We start from the raw sequence: 15,025 nt of genomic DNA, 5'->3' as shown, positions 1-15,025 counted from the left end.
AAAAAGCTGCATTAGGTCGTAATATACAACATCTGACGGGAAATCACTCACAGCTTTGTTCTTCAATTCGGCATCATAGCATAGCCTAAAGGCTTTCAGGGAGTTCTCAGACCACATTAGACGATTCCTGGCTGAGTTTACCTTGTAGGATCCCATAAGGCACGTGGATTTTGTATTGGGTGTAATCGAGTTCGAACACCAAGTAGTATGCAAAATATTGTGGTCACTCACTTCTGAATCAATAATTTGAAAAGTTGTAACATTATTTAACATGTGTGCATTGAAATAGATGAAATCAATAATCCCCTGGCTACGAGCACGGTGCCAAGTGGGTCTAGGTGGGGTATCCTGTGGAAAAGCACCATTTAACATGTAAAGATTGCGGGATTCAGTGAAAGTTATACACTTGACAAGGCGTTTTTGCTTAGATTGACAACACGGACCCAAACAATGTAGATTTAAATCACCAGCTAAATAGATCAGGTCTGTATGCCCATCAAGAGTGACAATATCAATGGCCTTATTTGCCGATTCCATAAAACAGTCATCAGAAATACCTAGAGGGTTCCAATAGATATTAATTGCAGCACATGAAAAACTTTTCCCAACAATTCTGGACATTTGTACAAATTCGTTGGGAGAGAACCAAGGTTTGATTTTTAAACAAGATGACTGCTTAACAGCAGTTAACAGACCAGAAGTTGGACTCCCCAAAAGGCGTTTCACAGCAGGTACCAAAAAAACATCATAGTTGTTCCATGATGGCGGACTGGTCAACCAGGATTCCTGAAGCAAAATTACATCACGGTCCAACAACTGCAAGGCACGATTATTCAATAAGTGCCGATTCCCTCTGGAATTCCAGCTGATTAGGGAGAGAACGGATTTTGAAGGAATAAGCTGCTAACATTGATTGCTTTGACAGTTACATGGTTGTGCAGATTGAACCTGGGTCTTATTTATATTTTGCTTTAGATGTAAATCCTGATGTCGTGTAGGTAAGCTGTCTGGTGAGTCAGGAGTTGGCAAAAGAGTAAAACCAAGCTCCGTAAATTGGGACTTCACGGCCCAGATAACATTAACCACAACCCTCGAATTCCGCCAGAGATTTACAGAGGACCGTTTTGATGGGTCTAGGAACTCGACAAGCTCAATATCTATGGTGCCGATGTCATCAAGCTCTGGGATGTCACGAAATAGTGACAGCACAGAAGCGCAATTGAGATTGTATTGTTTAGCAGGCAAGGGCTTACAACTGAGAGTCAACGAGTGTACCGCCGGGCGCTTGAATCGCACAGTCACAGGTTTCTGTTTATCTAAAGGTGGCGGATTATTGAGGATTGGGTGAGAAACACTACAAGCTTTAGTTTGTGAGGCAGTAGAGGCCTCCAAAAACTTGGTCAGAGTTGACTATATCAATCTTTCCACATAACCAGAGGCGACAAAATTAGAGGCCGTAACAATTTTTCCCTTCTGTAATGGCACCTGGGACCCAGTTTTCCCTGAATCAGACATATCAGACGCACCTGTTTTTTTCGCTTTCTGAGCCACTGGGGTAGGTCATTCCTGCGAATCAGCTGTTACACTCTGCGCAAAAGTCAGATTTTTAGAGACAGATTTAGTTGACAAATACTCAACTGCTTGCCTTAACTCTTTGCGACGGTTTTCACCATTCAGGGTGTCCAGGGCCATGGGAGCATTAAAAGTGAAACCATTTGCTGGTGGTTTGCTGGCGATGGGGGCATTAGCAGTGAGGCTATTAGATGTTAATTTTTTGGGAGTTTTTTGTGACATCTGGGCAGCCACACTTATCAGTTTACTTAAAGGGCTGTATGCCATAACAGGGTCAGCTGAAGCAGGCGATAACTTTGCCTTTTTTGCCTGCATTTGTTGGGAGTATTTTTTTGTTATTGATTTAGAGACAGAAACAGTGGATGTAACTGGAGTTGAGAGCTTCTTAATAAAAGCTTTGGTTTGAGAAGTACGCTTGGCCACAGTTTTAATATTTTTAGATTTTGTTTCTTTTAACAAGGGAGTCTTTTTGGGGCCTAAAAGCACTGCATCAGGAGGATTAATATTAGCACCAAAAAGTGAATAAGAGGGTTTTTTTCTGCTGATCGGCTGATGTTTCATTTACATTGTCTATTAAATCAATTATAGGGTCTAATATGACAGGAATAGGCTGATAGGTATGAACAGATAAGGCAGCATCAGCGGGAGTCTGGGACATTACAGACTTTTTGATAATTGATATGTTATCCAGCTGTTTCAGGCTCTCAAGTCTGTTTGAGATCGTGAGTTGCTCAGCAAGTAACTGATTGAGCTGATTAGAGTGGCCTTCAGCCTTTACAACTAGGACTTCAAACAACTTAGCCAAAGCTAAAATGGCAGTGTTCATAGAAGTAAGAGCAATACTAATATTTACATTCTGAGTATCAACGCAGCCAACATCAGAAGAGTCCTTTTCGCCCACTTTTCTCGGGGTTGGGGCAATAAATGACAAATTTGCCACAGAATTGGCAGCACTGATATTTGTGAATGACATAGGTGATTTAGATAAATTGTCAGAGACAGTGTGAGCTGAAAAAGCAGAGGCATTTGTATCTAGGTCAATTACAGGTATATCCTTAGAGACAGACATAGAAGCTGTTTTAGCACTAGAAATATCACTTACAGATGAAACAGAGATGTTAGATACTTTAACAGACGGGGCCACAGCACCAGTTAACACATTTTTTAGTATGATGCTATCTGCAAGGGAGACATTTTCTTTTGCAAAAGTAACTGTGGCACCGGACGTTGACACAGGTTTTAAAGTCTCACCAGAGAGTCCCTCCACTGTAGCCTTGGTGAACATTGTTTGTCCAGATGATCCCTCCACAGCAGTGTTTATGTTCGTTACATGTCCATGCGAAGTGCCCTTTATAACGGCAGATACATTGTCCGCGCGGCCATGGGCTGCTACTGGGGGATTTCCATTGATGCATGCAGCATTTTCCAAACAGCTAGAGTCCCTGCAAAAGGGGCGAATATCCATGCCTAATAAAAGCTCGGCTCTACTCTTTCTATTAGATTTCATAGTGCTTATACACGGGGTAGAGCTTAAACGAGGTTTTTTTGTTAATGTAGGTGATGAGTTATGGGAAAGGCTTGCACCATTGGAACTGTGTAGCGCGGTTACAACAGGCATTCTGGATTTTAAGGAGGTTATACCTCATTTCATTTTGTAAAGGATACAAGAAATACAGGATGGACACTATAAGGAAGATGGAAAATGTACTGCTAATAAACAAACAGACCTTCACCACTTACCGCGACGGGCGCGGCGAAGCGGCAAAGCAGGACTTCAGGGACTTGCTGGGTGCGCGCGCGCGGGCGCGCGCAGCCTCCCTTAAATAGTCCCGCCTCTAAATCAGGGCAAAGCCTAAGAAAAAGAGAAATGCGAGTTAATGGAATAATCCAGTAGCACTGTAAGTGCTGTATATGATGTCCGTTATAGTGTTCACCTTCTGGGAGATGTAGTGAAGTAAAAATCCAGGTAAGTCCAGGCAATCCAAAAGGTGCAGAGAGTACACAGTAGCAGAGTCTCCCGCGCAAAGCGGGACTTCAGGGACTTGCAGGGTGTTTATTGAACTATAAATGCAGGGTGGAAAAACATGTAACCTAAATCTAAGATGAGAGCATCAAATGAAAAATAAGGCAGTCCTACTGGCGTTGTGTCAAAAAAAAGGGGGGCTATACTAAAAAAAAACAATTGCATATTCCTTACAAATGATTACAGAAAGAGTCTGGGATAGGGTATCAAAATAAAGGAAAAAGTGTTCAAATAATAAGTCAGGATGTGATTGCCATGAGGTCTCCTTTCCCCACGTTTTTAGCAGGGAACAAGGTGGGACTTTGGAGCACAGAACATGTTCAAGCCTTACCAGAACGAGCTCACAGTTCCATTCCAGCTGGCACAGCACATGCTCAAGCCGACAGTTCTGTTCCAGCTATCAGGTTCTTCGATGGGAAAGTCTTTTTTAAATAAGTCTCTTGCCCTTGAGGGCCTGATGTATTTCACAACAAACACAAAGTTCTGTTTAATGTATACTTTGGGTTGCAGTTTTCCACCTCTGAATCTCCCTCGGCGAGGCTTGGATCCCACTTCCTTCCCATTGTCTTGCAATACTTCTCGTTTTCACAAATCTTGTTGTCTTTTTTAACAGGTTTTCGGGCTTTGTCTCTCGTTGTCTGTTTCCCTCTGCTGACTTTTCCAATATACAGTTCATGTACTAACTTTTCACCATGCAGGATTCACTTCCCTAAACTTTCACAATCATCTGCCGGTCAAAGACTTTGGACAGTACAGAGAATTTTACAAGACCCCTTTATGACCACTTTGACCTCTTTTTGCCTCTTCCGAAAGGCCTTTGGTTACGGTAGTCTTTCTACCATCGGGAAATCACCCAGATGTTCCTGCCTGAGCACCCACATGGTGCCGGCTTCCTCTGGTGCTGGTTTCCCCCCAATTTAGCTTATCAAAGTTCAAATTAGCCATTGGCTACTTTTCTTTCAACACAGTTTGGTTTCTTATTGCTTCCCCCCTTGACTGACTGACAGTGATGAACCGCTTGCCTTTCTTTATCTTTGGAGTCAAGGGCAGTACCACCGAGACCGACGTCCTTCCCCAGCTTGGTTATCAAAGGAGGAGGATGTCCTTCCCCAGCTTGGTTATCAATGGAGGAGGGTATCTGGTACTGCAGACATCTGCTGCAACACACGCTGGCCTTTGTTCACAGTCTTATTTCTCTATTTGCAGAGGCTTCACAGGCCTGGCTCGGAAAGGGCAAGGTCACTTCTCTCCTTGTCTCTGCCTCGGTCTGCGCCATCTTTCTCCGCCTCTTGAACTGCCGTGCTGAGTTAGCTCTTACGTTGTTCGGAATGCCTTGTTCGTATTGTGCTCTTGTGCTCCACCTTTTATCCCTCTGGGGAAGGGTAAGAGCCGGCAGGTGTGCCAATTCTGGTCTATTGCCTGACTTTGCCTGACCCTGGTATTTGGACATGTCAGGTAAATGGTCCTTGGGTTAGTCCGTTGTCTTTTGTGTTGTGCAAAAGTTTTCTTGTGGAAAAAGGGGGGAGAGGGCAGTGTTTTGGAATGTCCTACATGGTAGGATGGGAAAAAGGTGTTCAAAGAAGAAAGGGGATACAGCGTCTCGCCCGTCTTTTTCCCATTCCCATTCCCACTCCCTAAGGACCTCCTCCATCCAGGTGATCCTCCCTGACTGGTGCACCCCCAGGAACAGGATACAGTAGCGATGGCCGTCTCTTGGTCACCTGCATGACAGATCCCCGGGGACTAGCTAGGGAGATAACTTCAGGTTTCTCACATACCCTTCCTCCATGCAATGTAGCCACATTTGTTTCACAGGGGATCTGGGAAAGAAAATCTACATTTCCCTGGTCTTTTCCTTTTCGGTGTTACATAATGAAACAATAGGGTTGTAGGTCTAGAAACCATCACATGATCCTATAAACAATAGGGTTGTAGGTCTAGAAACCATCACATGATCCTAGGGTTGGATGATTTGTGTTGGATAATCCAAACGAGGTGTGAGTGGTCTGTAACAAAAGTGAACTTTCATCTTAATGGGTAATACCTAAGATGGATAATGGCCCAGTTGATGGCCAAGGCCTCTAGTTCCAACACAGAGTAATTTGCAAACTCTTTAGAGAAGTCAACTACCTTTAGGATTGGTTTCTGCCACAAAGTCTGTTTTAACGTGTATAACATATATCATCCTCATCATTCCAATGAAGTTTCTGGGGTTCTGCATTCTTGAGTTTATTTGCCAAACTAGCTGTTTTATCTGAAAAGTTGGGGATAAACCTACGGTAACATCCTATCAACCTGAGAAAGGCTCTAAGATCTCTTTTGGTCTTGGCAGTTGGTGTATTTAAGATGGCTTTCACATTCTCATGTTGAGGCTGTACATTCCCATTCCATACAAAGAAGCTGAAGTGCATTACGGCGGACTTGGCCCCTCTGTATTTAGCTGGATTAACAGTTATGCAAGCCCCTCTGAGGACTTTCATGATGGTATAAAGATGGAAGAGATGATCCTCCCAAGTTTTACTATAAATGACAATATTGTCAATATAAGCTCCACAGAAATCAGAATAGGGTTGCAGGATTTTATCCATGAGGTGTTGGAAAGTGGCTGGCCCGCTGTGTAAGCAAAAAGGGAGGACTTTGAATTGAAACAGTTCCAGAGGCATTGAAAACACACTCTTTTTCTTATCTGGCCCATAGACGGGAACTTGCCAGTATGCTTTGAAGTCCGAAATGGCATTCACTTGACAGAAGTCTATGCAGAATCTTTGAGAATGGTCCTGTTTAGTGACAAACACGATAGGAAAGGACCATAGACTTGAAGAAGGTTCATTAATATTGGCTTTCAACATTTTGTTGACTTCCTCAATCACTATTTGTTTACGTGCATCTGGGAGTCTATACAGTTTTAAATGAACCACTTTACCCTTGGGTGTTCTAATATAGTGGTATGTGCCTTTTACCCTTCCTGTTTTTTCTTTGAACACATCGGGAAATGAGGTAACTACATTTTCTTGCTGTTGGATAGATAGCTCGGGAGGTATGAAGTCAAAGTTATCTATCTATCCAGGAACTAGACAAGATAGTACTTTGGCATGGGTGGCTGATGGGTTCTCTTTCAAGAGATTTACATGATACAAATGGACCTCCTGTTTTCTATCTGGTTTGGCTGCTTCCCATTCGTTCCGATATCTCATAGGGTCTGTGCCACTTGGAGACCAGTTTGTTTTCTGAGGTGGGTAAAAGGACCTGCACTTTCTTTCCAATAGAGAATGTTCTTAAGCTCACCCTTTTTTCATAAGTAGATATTTGTTGGCTCTGAGCCTTTTCCATATGAGTACAAACTAGGTCTCGAACCAATTTCATCTCTCTTCGCATTCTGGTTGCGGTTTGCGAGATGGGAATGGGTGCCTCTTCATGTTGTTCCTAGGTTTCCGAGAGCATGTCCAGGATATCTCTAGACTCTCTACCATAGAGCAGTTCAAACGTAGAGAAGTCTGTGGAAGCCTGGGTTTTTCCTTGCTGTATATAGTGCCAAGGGGATCATTTGGCCCCAGTCTTTCTCGTCCTTATCTACTTTTTTTTTCGTAAAATTAACTTCAGAGTTTTATTGAATCTTTGTACCAAGCCATCAGCTTACTCATGAAATTCAAACCCTAGTCTGTTGGTATTTCCTTGGGTAAGTCGACCCTGGAAAGATAGTTAGCTGTGTGGTAATGTTTTGCTTAGGGAATGCTTTGGTATATCGGGTCACATAGTCCACAATCACAAGGACATATCTATTGCCTAGCCTGGATGCTTATAGAGGTCCAATTATATACATACCTTTTCTTGAAAAAGGGACTTCTATGATTGGCAACGGGTTCAGAGGGGCAGGTAATGGGATGTGCATGCTGTTTTTGTTGACATATTCTGCACGTCTGGATAAAAGCTTTTATATCAGCGTGGATATATGATATGATATGGCATTTATAACGCGCCTATACACAAGTGTTTCAAGGCGTGACGAGGCAAGGGGGGGAACAAAGGGAAGACAGACAACGATCCTACTGGGCCAGGTGTCATTCAGATCACGCAAGTGCATGGGAAGGGGGTAAAGGAAAGTGCGGGGGGAAAGGAGAGGGGAAAGTGCAGTACATGGGAAAGTGGAACAAATAAGATAAATAAAACGGAAAGTGCAGTACATGGGAAGTGGAATAAATAAATAAAGATAAATATAGCCCAGTGCAGTTACAGTCAGGAATTCAGCAAGGGAGAGGGGGAGAGAAAGCAGAAGCAAAGAGGAAGATTTTAAGGTGCTTCCGGAACTGGAGATGGCTCTCCTCAAGTTTCAGAGAGGCAGGAAGGCTGTTCAGAGTGAGGCCCCAGCCGAAGAGATAGATCTACCACCAACTCGTTGCTTGGAGAAGCAACTGACCCTGAGGGAGTTGGAGGTGGATGAGCGAAGAGCTCGAGAAGGAAGATATTTAGGAAGATTTAGGAAGAGAGTGTTTAAGGTATTGAGGCCCCTGGCAAGGGGGGGAACAAAGGGAAGACAGACAACGATCCTACTGGGCCAGGTGTCATTCAGATCGTGCAAGTGCATGGGAAGGGGGTAAAGGAAAGTGCAGAGGGCAAGTGGGAGGGGAAAGTACAGTACATGGGAAAGTGGAATAAATAAGATAAATAAAACGGGAAAGTGCAGTACATGGGAAGTGGAATAAATAAAGATAAATAAACGGCCAGCTGGTGGCAAGTGCAAGGAAGTGCAGACATAAGTGCTGGTAGGGCCCAGCCGAAGAGAAAGATCTACCACCAACTTGTTGCTTGGAGAAGCAACTGACCCTGAGGGAGTTGGAGGTGGATGAGCGAAGAGCTCGAGAGGGAAGATATTTAGGAAGAGAGTGTTGAAGGTATTGAGGCCCCAGGCCCCAGAAGGCATTGTGGGCAATGCAGAGGGTTTTGAACTTAATCCTTGCAGCCACTGGGAGCCAGTGCAGTGATTTCAATCCTGGAGAGATACGATCTCTGGGCTTGAGGCCAAGGACAATTCTTGCAGTCATGTTCTGGATGGATTGCAGAGGGCGGAGACTAGAAGTAGGCAGATTAAGAAGGAGGCTGTTGCAGTAGTCCAGCCTGGAAAGAACCAGAGCTCTGGAGACAGTGAGCTTCTGGGGGAATGATGGGAAAGGAAGAATGCCTCTAAGGAGGTGCAGCTGGTAGTGAGACTTCTAGAGATGTCAGAGATGTGGGGAGAGCAGGAGAGTGTGGAGTCGAAGATGACCCCAAGGTTTTTAGCCTTGCAGGTGGGAGCAGGAGGAGAGCCAAGAGAGGCTGGCCAGAGAGAGACAGGAAAGGAGGGAGTGGGTGTGCCGATAAGGAGAATCTCAATTTTACTGGCATTAAGGCAGAGGTCATTGGCGGCGCACCACTCCTGGATAGCAGACAGTCAGTCAGTGATGAGAGATGGAGAGGAGGTGGCCAAGGGTAGCCTGAAAATAACTGAGTGTCATCCGCAAAGCACTGAAAGTTTGGGCATAGAGCGGCAATGCGGTGGGTGAGAAGTGCCAGGTATTGGTTGAACAGCCAGAGAAAGAGGTTAGACCCCTGGGGGCACCACATGTAGAGAAAAAGATAACCGAGAGGAAGGACCCAAGTTGGAACTAGGAGGGTCGGTCAGAGAGTAAAGAAGCCAGCCATGCCAGGGCCTGACCGGTGATACCCAGGTTATCACGGAAATTGGAGATAGTTGAGCAAGATGGCATGGTTGACTGTGTCAAAGGCGGAAGAGAAATCAAGCAAGATGAGGACACAGGGGGAACTCAAGGTGGCAACAGTAAAGACGGGCACAAGTGCTCACACTTCAAGGGTGTTTATTAAACTGCATAAATGGGTGAGAAAAACGCCTAATCTAAATCTAAGATGGGAGCAAGCTACGGCCATCAAATAATAATAAGGCAGTCCAAGTGGCGTCTTGTCAAATAAAAGGGCCTATAAGAAGACTATTGCCAATCCTTACTGCTAAGTTACAAAAGAGTGTGGGATAGTGTTCACAAGAAAAGAAAGAAGTGTTCACAAATGGCAAGTCAAGATGTTATAGCAGGGGTCGCCCTTCCCCACGTATTTAACACGGGACAAGGTGGGACTCTTGAGCACTGCACACTCTTGGGCTTCTTTAGCACAAGGCTACAGTTTCTTTCAGTGATATCAGGACCTTTGTTGGTTGTCTCTTAACTCCAAGGGCCTAATGTATCCAAAATAACAAATCAACATTCCTTTCCTTATGTACGTTGGGTGATGACTCTTCACCCTGGAATCCCCCTCTTCCGGGCTCAGAGCCTTCTCCAGTGTTAGCCTCCCTCTCTTTGGTTGACTACGGCCTTTTCTCAGACTATTTCAGTTTTGTATTCACAAGTCTCAATGTCTTTTTAAACAGTCTTCCACTGTGGGCATCCCTCAGCCGGGTTCACTCTTGTCAACGCAATGTTAACGGGTTATCATACTTCTCCCCGTTCTGCAGGAATTCCTCAACCGGGTTCACATTTCCCACAAATATAGTTCACTTTGATTTACACAATGCACGATTTACTTCCCTTAGTTACGGGTCAAAGACTTTCGAGTGTACATGGGGTTTTACTCGACCCTTGTGTGACCACTTTCACCTCTTACGTCAGCCTTCTGCAATTGGTAGTTTCAACAAGAAAAGGGGACCGGTCATAGTCTTTCGAATGAGCATCCCTGTAGTGCCAGAACACTCTGCACCTGGCCTATTCCCCGGTTTTCTCAACAGTTCCGTAACACACAAAGTCTTTGTTACTTGATTCACATTACTTTGCCACTTGCAACCTTCGCTCAATCACAGTTCCGTTTACTATTGCTTCTCCCTCCGACTCACCAGCTGTGATGAACCACTTGGTATTTCTGGACTCTGGAGTCAAGGGTGGTACCATGGTAGCAAGTGCGTCTCCCTGTCTCGGTTATCAATGTTGGAGGGTTCTGTGTACCGCTGACACCTGCTACACCACACACTGGCTGTTGTTCCAGGCCTTGTTATTCCTTTCTTTGAAGTTTTGCGGGTCTGGGTTGACGAGGGCTCTCCCCTCCTTGTTGTCCTTTTGATTCTCGCCACCTTTCTCCTCCTCTTGAACTGCCGTCCTGGAACAGCTGCCTCATTGCACGGTCTGCTTTGCTCAAAGTGTGCTCTTGTGCTCCTCCTTTTATTCCTGTGGGGAAGGGAAAGGGCCGTCGGGTGTGTGTGGTTGTTGTCAATTGCTTGACTTTGCCCTGACCCTTGTATTGGGACATTTCATGTAAATGGCCCTGGTGGTGCTCTGTTGTCTTTTGTGGTGCAAGAAAGTGTATGTGTTGGAAAGGGGGGGGGGTGTTCGAACTTCTGAGTATCCTATGGGGTAGGATGGGGAAAGGTGTTATAAGGAAGGGGTTACCGCGTCTTACCCGTCGGTGTCCCACTTCCACTCCCCGAGGATCCCCCACCCAGGTGATCCTTCCGCATTGGTCCACCCCCAGGAACTGGATCGAATAGCAATGGCCGTGTCCTGGCCACCTAGATGACAGATCCCCTGGGACTAGCGGGTGAGACCCCTTCAGGTTTATCACACCCACTCCTTGCTTAGAGCAGTGACGGATTTGCAGTGAGTTAGAGCTAGCAGACTGTAGGGCTCTAGCAGGGAGGTCTTTAGGGAGAGAGACAAGGGTGCAGTGGGGTCACAAGCCCCAGAAAGCCTTGTGGTTGATGCAGAAAGTCTTGAATTCGATCCTCGCAGCAACCGGGAGCCAGTGGAGATAAATTAGGGCTGGAGAGATGCTGTCCCTGAGTTTGAGGCCCAGAATAGGTCATCTTGCAGTCTTATTCTGAATTAGTTGAAGGAGTCGAAGCAAGATTAAGGAAGAGTCAAGTTATAGTAGACAAGCCTAGAAAGGACCAGAATTTGAGTTTCTGGGGGTAGGTTAGGAAAGGGAGAATATCTCTCTGGAGGTGCAGTTGATATTGGACCTTCTTAATTTATCATTAAATTACTGTTTCTACATAATGTTTGGTTATATATATATTAGGGAATTTCCAAATATCATAGCCGCATTCACCACTCGGAACCACCTGGAAATGTAGCCCGCAAACCTTCCATCCCCAAATAGACTTAATTCCAAGCCCCAACTGTGGCCTTCTAATTTAATTGGACCACCATTGGTGGTTATGATTTACTTGCACCCATCGCTTTTGTGGTTCTATGAAATAACATTTTATAAGCCATTAGACGACTTAGGAAGGAGGGCATGTGCTGACTATTTTTGAATGGGTGTTGCCATCAAAGAACAAATGGTCCCCCTTTGGAGTCTGGGTGATGGGATTATTCTGATGTGGCATGAGAAAGATAAAAAGCTAATGTCTTGCCGTGTTTGCCTTCCTTGTTGCAGGTGAAACAAATGCAATTGTGGATGGCGAGATTCCAATGATTTCAACGCATGTATTAAAAGAGCAGTTTGAAAAAGCAGCAAAAGAAAAGGTGCTTCAGTCTGATGGAGAGATTGGTACCCCGGGAAAACCTATTAAGGTATGTGCCTCCTAAGGGTCCCTCCGCAATATGCCTAGACAGGCCATGTGAATGGAGCTCTGACTTGTTCTTACGTCACCGTGCAGCAGATGGTTTCCTAAGAGCTCAAGCTGAAGGGCAAATTAAGCCTGTTGATGAAATACATTATGCAATATTGAAGGAATATTGTTTGCGGGTCATTCTTCTTTCTCTTCTTTTCTAAATTTCCCCCCAATGTTCCTATCCTGTCCTCTTTTCTGTGGAAGTGAGAAAGTGTAACTCGCACTGGAGCACCAGGCCCAGACATATATGCAAAGCAAAAGGAATCTATTCATATGGTGAAAGAAAAATACAATTGCTGCAAGAATACATCTGACAAACTCCTACTCTTATCAGTAGCATGCTTTATAATGTCTCCTGGTAGCAGGGTCGTAAGACTTTTTTGAAAAAGGTTAAGGCTATTTGGCGGTGCCCCACTCCTCCCCAAGCCATGCCAAGCTTCAGGTATTCATTATTTTATTTATTTATTCATTTATTTTTAAAGCGCTCACACAACCCGCGGGCATGGAGACACTGTTTACAGGAATTGTTTGTTTTTATAGTTGCGTAATTGTTTTTTATTTATTTATTTATTTTTTGTCTTAGTTGCGCATTTATAATGCGCTAAATACCCAGAGGTTTCTAAGCGTGGACCCAGGGATCGAACCTGTGTTGCAAGGCGAACACGTTAACGCTGAGCTATCCTCCCAGGATACATCAGAAATGTGTGTTTTTGAGCTTAAATCGCATCATCCTTGCGATTTGATACATGCCAACATGCCCTATTTCATCCTGGAGATGCTACTTCAGTTCTTGTTTTAACTTTGTATTCTGTGACTTGTGGTCCTGAGTTTATAATGGGGAAATCCGGGACTACAAACCCGAGAAAGCAAAGTTAAAGCCAGGGCAGGACTAACATCTCCCGACTTCAATAGGACAGTTGGCACATGTATGATTTTCTCCCCTGTGTATTTTTTCCTGGAACCCATCCGTCATTTGTGTGTTCTTGAAAATATATACCATGGGAATTTGTTCTCCCTAAAGCATGCTGGCTTATTTAATTTAAAATATATATAACAACCAGAGAGGCCTGTAATGTGCCATGTCAGTAAAAACAAAATATTGGAAATAATACGTATACAGAACTCAACATTAAATTATACCTGCAGTTTGAATGAGGTGTTGAGGAGGGGTGGATATAAGACACTTTATTTATGAACTTCCTTATGCATGTAAATCTTATCACAATTAAGAACCAAATGTTCTTTGGTTTCGTTATTATGGAATGAAGTCCATATTTATATACATTATCAGAAAGTTGCTCTTAAGAATATTCTTAAGCCTCTGAAACGAAATGGGAACATTGCAGATATATAAAGACCTAAAGCCAAATGCACTCTAAGCTTAAACAATTGAAAGTACTCTACTGTGTGATTTGCAGCTACATGCAAACTATAAATGAGCTCTTCCCTCCTCTACCAAAGGATATCATTTGTTTTGTCTGCTGTGTGTTAATCAAAAAATTATAATTTTTTGTGCTGGCGATGACTCCGGTCTCCATCACTTTTCACAAACTAAGACTATGGTGGGCCATAATGAATGGTAACGACCCGCTGAGTTGTTAGAACGAAGGATCCCACCTGCAAATGGCTTTTTATTTTGAGATTTGTAGTGTCGGAGTTGGAGTCCGGGGAGGGCAGGTGTGGGCCCAGGGCGTGGGGAGGAAAGTGAAGTGGAGGTGAGGAGAAGGTAATCTGTAACTGGAAGGCTTTGAAAAAAGATGTGGAGAATCATACTCTGTTTCCGCCTGGTTTTGTTCCCATGCAGCGTGGAGCGCCGGTGTATCCCGTAGACCAGAGGTCCCGGTTAATGCATGGTGGCCTGACCTCACAACTGGCGTTGAGGTCTGAGGCCAGCGCATGCGGCCGTTACCCCAGCAAACTGTTAGCAAATGTCGGTCGAAGTGAGAAGCTGCTGACCAGTGCCGACACGCTGTGGAAGGCAGCGCCCAGCCTGGAGGCGGTAGTTCAAGGCCTAGAGCCTTGGCAGTGAGTGAGTAGTGCTCTGGGGGAGCACAGGACCATGTGGCAATTCGCCTAAAGGCAACAGTGCTCGTGCCCCATGGAAGCAGTCGTTTTGCACACCAGAGGAAGCTCCAGAAATAATTAGAAGGGAGAACATCTCGAAGTTTCCAGTAGAAGTGCACATATGAAGTGAAAGAAGTTCCCGGAGAGTTGGGGGGGGCGGTGCCCATGCCTGCTCAGGCAGTCGCACTCAGTGGGCAATACCCACATTGGACAGGACAATTCAGATACTAATCGAGGGAAGCACAGTAGTCTGCCCACAACATGCCAGATCAGGATATCCCGTCCACAGTACCAGTGACCGCACAACAACAGGGCAATCAGCGAGTGGCAGACTTCCTGGCTGTGCAACTACCCGGCACATTCGATGTCACTGACACTAGTAACATGGTAACATGGAGGCAAGATGGGCCAGGTGGGTCTGAGATTTCAACCTGTATGTAGAGGAAATTGGCCCAGTGGAAGATGCACGTCAACATGCCTACTAAATCTAGCAGTGGGCCCAGCCACTAGAGACCTAATTGATGAGTTCCCGGCCGACTCCATCGACACGATTCAGGGCCTCAAGACAGATCTGGCCACATACTTCACACCCCACACCAACGTGGACTACAAAAGGCATCTCCTCCACACCATAAAGCAGGCAAAAAGGGAGACAATGGATTCCTTTGTGATGAGTCTATGCAGCAAAATGAAACACTGCGATTTTGCAAATTACTCTAACACTGAAGCGCTACGCTCGCAGATCATCGCCGGCTGTTAGTCAGTCATTCAGGAGGAAA

General features: G+C 44.9%; 1 protein-coding gene across 3 annotated transcripts in view; it reads left to right on the top strand.

The window, feature by feature from the left end:
- The window catches only part of XIRP2 (xin actin binding repeat containing 2), a 1,616,993-nt gene that overhangs the window by 1,517,453 nt on the left and 84,515 nt on the right, over positions 1 to 15,025 (top strand). For all 3 annotated transcript variants that reach the window (XM_069616273.1, XM_069616274.1, XM_069616275.1), the window contains one exon: positions 12,005 to 12,141. In XM_069616273.1, the coding sequence (XP_069472374.1) occupies positions 12,005 to 12,141 (137 nt within the window). The remainder of the gene's footprint in view (positions 1 to 12,004; positions 12,142 to 15,025) is intronic.

The sequence above is a fragment of the Ambystoma mexicanum genome, chromosome 9 (genome assembly GCF_040938575.1).
Source record: "Ambystoma mexicanum isolate Mex_15411 chromosome 9, UKY_AmexF1_1, whole genome shotgun sequence".
In the NCBI taxonomy this organism is placed as follows: Eukaryota; Metazoa; Chordata; class Amphibia; order Caudata; family Ambystomatidae; genus Ambystoma; species Ambystoma mexicanum.
This window is presented reverse-complemented; position numbering and strand designations above follow the sequence as displayed.